Here is a 10,730-nt window from a genome sequence, read left to right as displayed (position 1 = left end):
CATGTCTGCGTGGGTTTCCTTCGGGTGCTCCGGTTTCCTCCCACAAGTCCCGAAAGACGTGCTGATAATTTGGACATTCTGAATTCTCCCTGTGTACCTGAACGGGCGCCGGAATGTGGCAACTTGGGGCTTTTCGGGTCCCGTCGAAATACATTCCGATGAGAGAAAGATAGGGCAAACAAAGGCAGAGTTCCCTGGATGGTAGAGAAGGTAAAGAGTAAGATGAAACAGAAAAGTACCTATGGCGGATATCAGATTGATGGTACAAGCGAGAACCAGGCTGATTTGAAGGCTTTATAGAGGGGGCAGAAAAGACTTTGGGGAAGGATTCAAAGGAATGAGGGATTGGAGTTACTTGGATGGATTGGAGAAGTTGGGGTTATTCTCCCTAGAGAAGGTTGAGAGACGTTCGGAGTTGAGAGAAGTTCGGAGAAAGGTGTTCAAAGGCCTGTGGGGTCTAGACAGTGTGAATATAGAGATAAATTGTTCCCTCTTTTCGGAGGGGGCTAAGAACTAGGAAACAGATTAGCAAAGGTGATTGGCAAAAGATCAAAGGCGACATGATAAAAAACGTTAAATAGAGCAAGTGGTTATTATACAAAATGCATTGCATGGGGGTGGTGGAGGCAGATTCAATCCGGGCTTTCAAAAAAGAGAGTTGAAGAGAAGGGTGGGTGTTCCATGACCCAGCAGCTGTCTTTTTCTGACTGTGCTTCAGGAAGGTGCCTTAGGAGGTTTTTCTATCCTGTAGTTGCACAATTCATGCTCAGATCACCATTAACACCAAAAGAAAATGTGCGTAATGAGTTGCATAGGAATTAGAAGAGGACATTGCTCATTATAAGTCAGCGACGGACATTCATTAGTGACAGCAACTTCATGACTAGGTGCACAGTCAGAATGAGGATTAGTCAAGAGAACCATTAATAGTTATTATGGGAACATTCAAAGGCTAAAGTAGGAGTGAGTTAGCAAATGACTGTCTTTTAGAAGATCATTACAAAAAGGGTTGCACAGAAAGGGCAAAATTCAAGGTACAATTTGAGAATATAGTGGCTCTAAATTTAAAGGCAAAGCCAAAATTAACTCCAACTGAGGCACTATGATATTGCATTATGATTGATTAGTGAAGTATAAATCAATATAATAGTTTTAATTAGCCTTTTTGCAGATTGCGATCCAGACATTAATACACTGGAGCCGTTTAGAAAGACTTGAGTTACAATTCCTTTAGCAAACACTGACAATACTTAATTTAAATGTAAATCACAATGAAAAGCTGCATTGGGAATTTGAGACCTCAACAGCTTAATAAATATTCAGTGAAACTAATTTCTATAAGTGTTATGTTTCATCATTAAAGACTTTAATTACCACAGCCTTAAACCTGAATGTATTATGCTAATTTATTACAACAACCTAAACAAAACACCTTATTTACCCAAATGCTGCATTAAGAAAGGCAGAATTACCACTAGGTGGTGGTGTTACACCAGTCATAACCACAGGTCAGTGAGATTACAACCTACCTGATAGGCGCAGAACTTTAAAGTTTTTAGTTCACTTAGTTATTTATGTTGGCCAAAAAGCACACCTACCAATTTGATTTATTTCCAATTCTTACAGTCTCTGTCTAATCTTTAACTATTCCTTCAGAGGGTGTGCTCTTGGCCAGGGATGTCTCCATGACAACTATGAATACTGTCCTGAAATGGCAAAGATGCTCATTTCTTGCTTCTGCACTCTTACTGACAGATGCAATTCTCTTGTCACCACAGGACCCCCAGCATCTATTAATGCAGTCAAGATCCAGTTAAACCTATATGTAGAAGAGTCAGGGTCAGTTGTTAGGAAAATTGATGCTGGAAAACATCATAGTTCTAAGATAAATGAATACCATTCTACAAAAAAAAGGTTTAAATTGAACAATTATTTTCTTAATAAGAAAGCCAATAGATTAAATTAACGAATGGTGGGCTGGAAAGTTATACTTAACTTCAAAGCGTAAATGCAAATACATGAAATTATCTGGTTTACATCAGAATACATTTATTTAGAACACAACACAGCTGTCCTGTAACAAAACACAATAAAGGCAATAGCTTCTGAACACATATCCAAAATCACAAATGATCTTGCATTTATTGTGTCTTAGAAATATTAATTTTAAATTTTAACTAGTAAATCAACTCACTTCTAGCAGCATCCCAAAATTGGAATTAAGGCACAATTTATAGATACCTTGTAGCTCTAGGAACTATAATCTGGAGTTAAATCAGGAAAATTTTGGTTTAAACAAGTTTGAGCAAGTATGGTTCTTTTGAATAAAAGTTCTTAGCTTTATTATTTTTGTTTTATTCATTCAAAGAATGTAGGCTTTGCAGGATAGGCCAGCATTTGTTTCCCACTCCTAATACAGTTGGCTGAGAGAACAGGGAGATGAGCGGTTGGTGAAGATTAATGAGAAGTGGGAAGTATGGAGTGAGGCGTTACGAAGGGTAAATGCGACCTCCATGCGCAAGGATGAGTCTGATACAGTTCAAGGTTGTACACAGGGTTCATATGAAGCAGGCAAGTATGAGTGGGTTCTTTCAGGGGGTATCACTCCAGAGGTATGAGCGGCACAGTGGTTAGCCACAAAGATGTGCATGTTAGGTGGGGTTATGGGAATAGGGCTCTTTCAGAGGTAAGTGCAAACTCGATGAGCCAAATGGCCTCTATCTGCACTGTAGGAATTCTATGGTTCTGTGTGTTCAATTAACAGTACATCACCAGGATGTATTATTGAAGTAACAATTATGTTCCATAGACAAGAACATTAAAATTGGCTGCAAGGTTATGAAATTAGCTTTAAAACATTACTTTTTCCTGAAAGTGATCCGGGACAAATATTGCATTTTGACAACAAAAATGTATATGAACCTACTGACTAAAACAACAAGCAGCTTATTCGGACCCTTGGAAAAGCATCAAGTGTGATCTGCTGCAGTAATATTTACAAGGCTACTTTTCAGAAACCCATCTCACCTAATATTTTGCCTCATATAATTCAGCATGGAATGTATTTGAAATGTACTAGGAAGCTTAAAATTAGGCACCAGTGCAACACATTGGTGCAGAGTACTGTTGGTGCAAAGTGCTGTTGCTTCAAAAATATAAAGAGTTACAATCACAAGTCCCCTTTAATCTCACTTAGGAAACACATATCCAGAGATAGGAGGAAAAATTGGCAAATAGCCACAGCTTGCACACTATTCTAATGACACAAAGAAGCCAAAAAGTTACATTTATTTTAAAGAATAGTATAGCATTAAGTCAGTCAGAAATAATAGGTTCAAATACCATTCCAGAGGTATGAGCACAGTCTTGCCTTATACTTCAACATTGCTAGAGATGTCTTTCAGATAGATGGGATATTAAACCAAGGCTCTGTCTTCCCTTTCAGTTGAACACTAAGATCACATGGCACCATTCAAAGATCAGGGGAATTCTCTTATTCTTCAACCAATATCACAAAAATAGATTATCTGGTCCTTTACCACATGACTGTGGGGCATTTCTGTACGCACGTTGGCTGAAGCTTTACAACAGTGGCTTATGCTTCCAAACTGCTTCAGTTAGGTACTTTTGAACATCCAGAAAATAATGCAAATGCATTAATTATATTTGCTAATAATATCGATAAGCAGTTTTAATTTTAGGTTGCATTTTTATAGGTCTGGTAAGTGAATTATAAAACGTATTTTATTACAAACGTATGTGAAAAGGTTCAAACACAGATACAACATCGCCCTTCCTCCCTTCCATCAGCTCCGGCTTCTCCGATATCCCAAATCTCACCACCAAAGGATCCGGCTCAACCTCCTCCCCCATTATCCTTGCTAGTGCAGCGAACGCTGCCACCCAGAATCTCTCCAACTTTTTGCAGCCCCAGAACATATGTGCATTAACATATTCACTGGTCCCCGCCCACACTTTTCAAACTCATCTGCCACCCAATGAAAGAACCCACTCATATTTGCCCGCATCATATGAACCATGTGTACAACCGTGAACTGTATCAGACTCATCCTTGCGCACAGAGGTCGCATTTACCCTTCGTAGCGCCTCACTCCATAGTTCCCAGTTTCATTCCTCACAGCTCCCCTGCCCACTTCTCTTAATCTTCACCAACCGCTCACCTCCCTGTTCTTCCAGCCAACAGTATACCCTGGTAGGTGAATTATAAATTGTAGCTTAACTTGTCAAATGGACTTGTCCCAAAAAAGTCAGAATAGTTCTTGCATTTGTTTGTCATTAAAGAGTCTCAGGTTGCACATTAATCCATAATTCAATTGTGACCAACTTTATTTTGGTGGGGATGACAATGAGATCAGAATTTACATAAGCCACTGCAATATTTTATTCTAATCCACAACCAAATCATGCAGAAAAAGTTCCGCATGAATTTCTGTTCTGTGGTGCATCTAATGCATAGAGTACGAAGTTCATATTAGAAAAGGTTTGGTCAATAACTTGAGGCAAATGTTTATTTGTGCCTTTGTGTAGACAAGGATGGGCCATTAATGAATGGTGTACATATAGAAAGTTTTCTTAATAAAAAAGGTCATTGCTAACCTCCACCATGCCAGATGCAGCAGTGTGTGATTAACAAGAAGGCAGTTCAGCATACATACATGCAGATAACAGTAACTGTGCTAATATTTCACTGTATTCTCTTGGGTATTGCTGGTACAACCGCTCAATAAATCTCTACTAGAATGGCACCATGGTACCTCACTAATAGGAAAAACAATGACTATTAAAGTGCAATCTAAAATGGTTTTTGTATGGCTCCAAATTTGGGTTATTTTTATTAAAACTTGCTACTCAAGAATAATTGCATACCTGTGAATATAGCAAATGAACTACCGAAAGGATTTTAAAATGAGTACAAGTTGTAGGTGCCTTATCAGCACTGTATTATATTAGGCAGAGGAGCATTGCCATAGAAGTTAAAACTGAAGCAGTACATTTTAAGTGTTACAGATATTTCACAAATGCAAAACAACGAGAAGGCTCTATCACTGGTGCAACAGCCTATGTTTATTCTCGAGATAGATTTAAAGAAACATGCCAAAAATCATGAAAAACAACATTCCAATAAAAGTCGTAACCCTGGAACTTAAAAATTCATCAGGGTCACTTTCCAGCAAGGCACTGGATAAAACAAATCCAAAACTGTAAAAAGCACAATGATGGTATTCGAGTTCCAACCTTTCACTTCTAACATCCCACATTCAATGTAATTAGCTTATCTTCCATCATTTAAAAAAATACACGCACAAGTAAACGTCAGTTCTTTTAATAAGAGTTGTTCAATTTTCTGAACAAGTTGCAACCGTGCACGGGTTATTTAATCCACTGAATGAGGTAATAATATGAAGGCACGTCTTCACAAAATATACAGGCATTTAGACTTTGCCATTAACAAAAATACATAAGCACACAAAATTAGGAATCTTAATATACTTGATTTTTTTAGATTTTGCTAAAACTAAAAAAAGTCTAGTCACGATTGTCACAGTTTTACAACACACTGAAACAGTGGCCAAAAAAAATATTAAAAGACACCTTGCTGAATAAGCGCTAACAGGTTTAATTTTTAAAAACAATCACCCTTCACTTTCCGATTGTCTTCTATAGACCATACAGAACACTATTGTTAAAATTTAGACAAGGAAACATTTTCCTATAAAAATGCAATAAGTTTTGTAAAAAAAAAATTAGACTCCTTTCTAACGGCTCTGCTACATTCTTACTATAAAACTCTCCATTAATAAATTTCAAGGATAGGATTTATAAACAGCAACTTTGTAAAGATCACAAAAAACTATAAATAAAATGTTTCTGATTATACAAAACTTTTACAGACCTTACCTGTTTATATTTTGTTAGATGACTAGTCTCCAGTTTAAATTTTCCTCGAATCTGCTTATTAAGCAGATATGGTAAATTGAATTTTTAAAAACCCAAGAAAACCCAGAGTGCAACATAAATATTTTCAAGTGTGCAATACAAGTTTTTTAAAAAATATACATTAAATGAGTGGTTTTTGATCTTCAATTTTTTTTTAAGAAATTGAATTCACATTTTACTTCTTCAAAACCTTTTCTTTTTTGTTCCAGTATGATTCAGTAATACCAAATAATGATCAGGGAACACATTACTGAAAAGAAATTCCCATTAACAATAATAAACAAGTTTTTTTGAGAACACAAGATTTATGCAGTTAAATAAGAAAACTCTAAACATTATCAGTAGTAATTGCTGTTTTTGAATCTTTTGTCATAGAACTCAAATCTTCATAAAATTACCCATTTGCTGCATCAACATAAAAAAGTTCATTCTATTTGAAGATTAAAGTTCTATGAAATAGTTCAAAATTAATTTTCTAAAAATTCAGCCTTTAACAAAAAAAACCCCACTCCATCCCAAACCATCAAAATGCTATAAATACAGTATCAAGTTTAATCAGGAGAAAGCAATAACATTTAGTAGTTGTTCTTAGTGCTATATTCCAATCACAGCAAACAACAAAAATACAACACTTCATGACTGAATTTCTCCAGGAGGTAAGACCACATATCCAAAATCCATAGGTTAAAGCTGCAGTACTGCATTGCAAAGCATAACGGTTGATTTACCTCTCATTTGGAATGGTATTGGGTCATGTTGCTAAGTAAAATGTCATACCGTCAAGCGTAACTATGTACAGTAAAACTGTATTTCAGAAGGAGTAAGAATGTTTGCTTAGGTATTAACAGATTTGGCTAGCCATTTAACAACTGCCAGTATTAGTTTCATTTTGAAAGCTAGCTTTTAGTGTGCAAAACACAGTATTGATCAATTAGCGGGCTGATTATTGATTTTCAAATATGGCTACTATATTTGATGAAGAATGATTGCAAAAGATAGATCCTGCGACAGTTAATAATATCCAGAGATTATGCCAAATTTGTACACTGTCAAATCCAAAGTGATGGGGAAGACGAGAAATAAAAACAAACCTAAGGACCTGAGGTATCTGAATTTTTCAGCTGTTTTAAGATAAATTGTGACATTCCTTTAATATAATTGGATCGTTAATATTACAATATTGAAATACTGCAGCCTTAACAGATTTTGTTTTAAATATTGAGAGCAGACTTCTTTTCACACATTTTATGGAAGAAAGCCATGCAGTGGAATTTGTTTCTTTACACTTTAACTAAACCATGCAAGATTTCCAGAGATGAACATTAATTTTAAGCCGATATTCAGATGTGCTGCTAAACATTCAAACATTATCTAATAGCAATACTCTTTACAAGACCACAGTGGAACTTGCGTATGTGCCTGTACAGATCACCCGACTGCGTAAATCGTCTTTCGCACCATTTGCAGGCATGTGGTTTCTCCCTGGTGTGCACAACTGTGTGACGGCTGAGATTATGAGAGTACTGGAAGCTCTTTCCACATTGACCACAGGTGTAAGGTTTTTCACCTGAGTGAGTTCGTTCGTGACGTTTTAGTGTGTACATGCAGGAAAACGTTTTCCCACACTGTGAGCAGGTGGGCATAGAGCCATCAGAAGGCATTTTGGCTCGAGGACCATCTTTTTCCCTGAAGTGGGTGCTCAGGTGAAGCTGAAGAACATGAGGGCTTGGGAAGCCTTTGCTGCAGAGGGGGCAGATAAAAATATGTCCTGTCGACATTACCATCCTTGTGTTTGTAATATCAGATGATGGCATGTCATCCTCACTCCCATCCCGTTCATGCTCTACCCCTTCAGTATGTGTCACACCATTCCCTGGGAACACAGGTCCAAATCCAGCTAGCATACTACTGGCAGAATTCCCACTCTGGCTTGCAGGATCCATTTCTTCACTGTCCTCTTGGTCTGACAGCAACTCCTGTTGATCTCCAACAAGTGGCACGGTGCCCTGCTGCTGGCTGTCGGAGGCCAGCTGTCCAGAGACATAGGGGGAGTAAAATAAATCTCTTCCAGACACAGGCTTGAAAGACAGATCTAGAGCACAGTCCACATCAGCTGAGGCCTTGATATGGTTAATGTCTCTCTGAGGCAAAGCTCCTGTGAAACTATTGACACTGGACTTTGTTTTTCCAGCTGCTGCATTGCTGGATTCAGCGTCTGTAGACACAGAATTGATACCTGCAAGATCAGAGAAGCCCCTACAATGTCCATTAATCTTTTCGCTGTTTGTGAGCTTTTTATAATCTACAACAGTACAATTTCTCTTGTTTGGTGTGTCAAAATTACGCACTGCTGGTTCATCGCTTTCTGAAGAATTCTCTTCTTTGACAGGTCCAAGTGCATTTCCATTTGTTTTTTCATCCATACACAGTTCTTTATCTTTCAATTTCCCCTTACAGACTTTCACAATGTTATACATGTGGAGGTAGCTGGCTGCAGCTAGCACATCTTCCACGGGCAGACTATTAAACTGAAGTTTTCCCTCATACATGAATTCAAGAAGCAGGCCAAAGGCAGGAGCTGTGACAATGTCACTGTTCAGACGCACAATGTCTCTTTTGTCCAGCTGGTCCCTGTAGAATAGATGGAAGTACATGCTGCATGAAGCAAGTACTGCACGATGGGCTCTAAACTGAACGTCTCCAACTAGAACAGTACAGTCACAGAGAAAACCCTGGTGACGCTGCTGACTCAGACACTGCAGCAACTGCCGACTATGGTCTGGAAACTCCATTCTTCCTTCATAACCTGCAAAACACGAAAATCGAACAGAAATCAAAACAGAAGGAATGCCAGCGTGCCCCGAAATTAAAACTGCGCCATCGACAGTCTTAAAACAAGTCCAAAATTGCGAAAGGCTGATAAACTTAACGACTGTTCGAATTTGTAACGAGCACCCAGCGTTCGTGCAGATGGCATCTGCAACGCGACAGCTGTCAGAAAAATGTTATCAATTAGGCCAAATTAAGTAACGACCATTTAAAGCAATTAGTTTCCCAAGTAATGACCCAAACTTTGGCACTTCAGGAATGACAAAAAAGGAGCGTCCATTCAGTGATCGCTCGAGTGGCGAGCAAACAACTGTTTACTGTTAATACCTTGACCACAAGCAACAAGGAATAAAACTTTAATTCTCACGCCCCCTTTTGGTTCACTCCTCCCTGAAAAGCGTCAATGTTCTTGAAGCATTTCTGCTGGGGGGGGGGGGGGGGGGGGGGGGGGGGGGAGGAGGAGGGGGGAGGAGGAGGGGGCTTACCCCCTCAACCCCAAAACCCACCCCCCTCAACCCCAAAACCCACCGAGTTAAATCGGTTGTAAATCCGAAATGGATCCTGAGGGAAAGTGGCGGCGAAGCAGAGACAGAGAGAGAGAGAGAGAGAGAGAAAAGCTGGGTTTACTAACTCCAGGAACAAGCTGGAGAGTCAGCTGCTCTGACATCACTGGCAATGGAAATGCTACCTCCAGCTGTGCTCCTCTAATGCCATATGTTCCTTTAACTCGAGTTCGCAGCCAGTAATTGGGGGGGGGGGGGGGGGGGGTAAGTGCACCACCATTGTCCGACAAAGCAACATTTCCAATCTTACATCCTTTTCTCACCCCACCAGAAACAAAAAAAAACAAACAAACGGTGAAACGTAAAACTTTCTCTCCAGTTGAAAAAAATTGATTGGGGGGGGGGGGGGGGGGGGGGGGGGAAGAGAGAGAGAGAGAGAGAAAAAAAATATGATAAAGTCTTGAGTGAACTCTCTACCTTGTTACTTCGGCCTAGGGGGGCAGCAGTGATAAAGGCAGTGGAAGAAAGGGAGAGAAAAATAACACAGACACACATAACTCCTCAAGCAACAACAAAAAAAGCCCCGATCCACAACAAAACTTGGAGCGGGGCGAGGGTAAGGGAAGGAGAATGGGAGCATTAGCGAGCAGCAGTAGCAGCGCCTCCTGTGCTTGTACCTGGCCCGGGGCGCGCGCTGCAGTGCTCCAGGTGTTCCACTTACCTGGACAGGCGGACTCGTGAGGCGGCTGTGGGCTCCGGGGCGAGCGCTCATGAGGCCAGTCTCTGCGCAGCTACCGTGTGGTCCCTTCATCTGCGGCCCAGATGTTAGTGGCCGCGCAGCCAACTGTTGGTGAGTGTTGGGACTCGTCTGGGCCGCCCGCTCTCGCGATACTTACCTATCGAGCAGCGCTGGTTAAGGTCAATCGGCAGCCAGTGGATTGCTCGCTCTCCCTCCACCCGCTGCATGGCTGCTGGTTTTTGTTTACTAACCTCCCCTTGTCAGCTCAACTATCCCCCCTGCCTCCCCGCACGTTAATGCATTCAGATTTATTTTTTAAAGAAACAGTTCACTTTCAGCACTTGTATATCTCTGATCAGTAGAGGATTAGCAACATTTACACACGTTCTATTCGAAGGGGATACACCCATCGTCCAATTATTGCCATTTTCTAACTCGTGCTTCCTTCGTTCAGTGAAAGAGAGGTAAGAAGTTCACCCAAGTTTCCCCAGGCCAATATATTCCCTCAACTAAGACCAGCCAAAAGAATACCCCCCCCCCCCCCCCCCCTTCATGTGATGTACAAAATTAACTCTTGTTTTTGCCTCCATAGCAACTGTCACTGCACCTCAAAAGGAATGCTGTGAAACGACTTAGGAAGTTTTCAGTCAAATGTGAATATGGGTCTTTTCCTTTTCACTCCATTGACGACATTAATGGCT

General features: G+C 40.1%; 1 protein-coding gene across 1 annotated transcript; it reads right to left on the bottom strand.

Moving 5' to 3' along the window:
• Positions 1-5,065: 5,065 nt before the first annotated feature.
• On the bottom strand, positions 5,066-10,239 carry LOC119953644 (zinc finger and BTB domain-containing protein 18.2-like). The gene is made up of 2 exons (XM_038778120.1): positions 10,012-10,239; positions 5,066-8,764 (listed from the first exon to the last, which is right to left on the bottom strand). Exon 2 carries the CDS (start codon positions 8,748-8,750, stop codon positions 7,326-7,328), a length of 1,425 nt encoding a protein of 474 aa, XP_038634048.1. The 5' UTR covers positions 8,751-8,764; positions 10,012-10,239; the 3' UTR covers positions 5,066-7,325.
• Positions 10,240-10,730: the final 491 nt, after the last annotated feature.

This window comes from Scyliorhinus canicula, chromosome 2 (genome assembly GCF_902713615.1).
Source record: "Scyliorhinus canicula chromosome 2, sScyCan1.1, whole genome shotgun sequence".
Lineage (NCBI taxonomy): Eukaryota > Metazoa > Chordata > Chondrichthyes > Carcharhiniformes > Scyliorhinidae > Scyliorhinus > Scyliorhinus canicula.
Note: the sequence above shows the minus strand (reverse complement) of the source record. Positions and strands in the feature narration are given on the sequence as shown.

Coding starts and splice junctions, on each gene's coding strand:
- LOC119953644 (XM_038778120.1), bottom strand. CDS start 8,750: ATGGAGTTTCCAGACCATAGTCGGCAGTTGCTGCAGTGTCTGAGTCAG.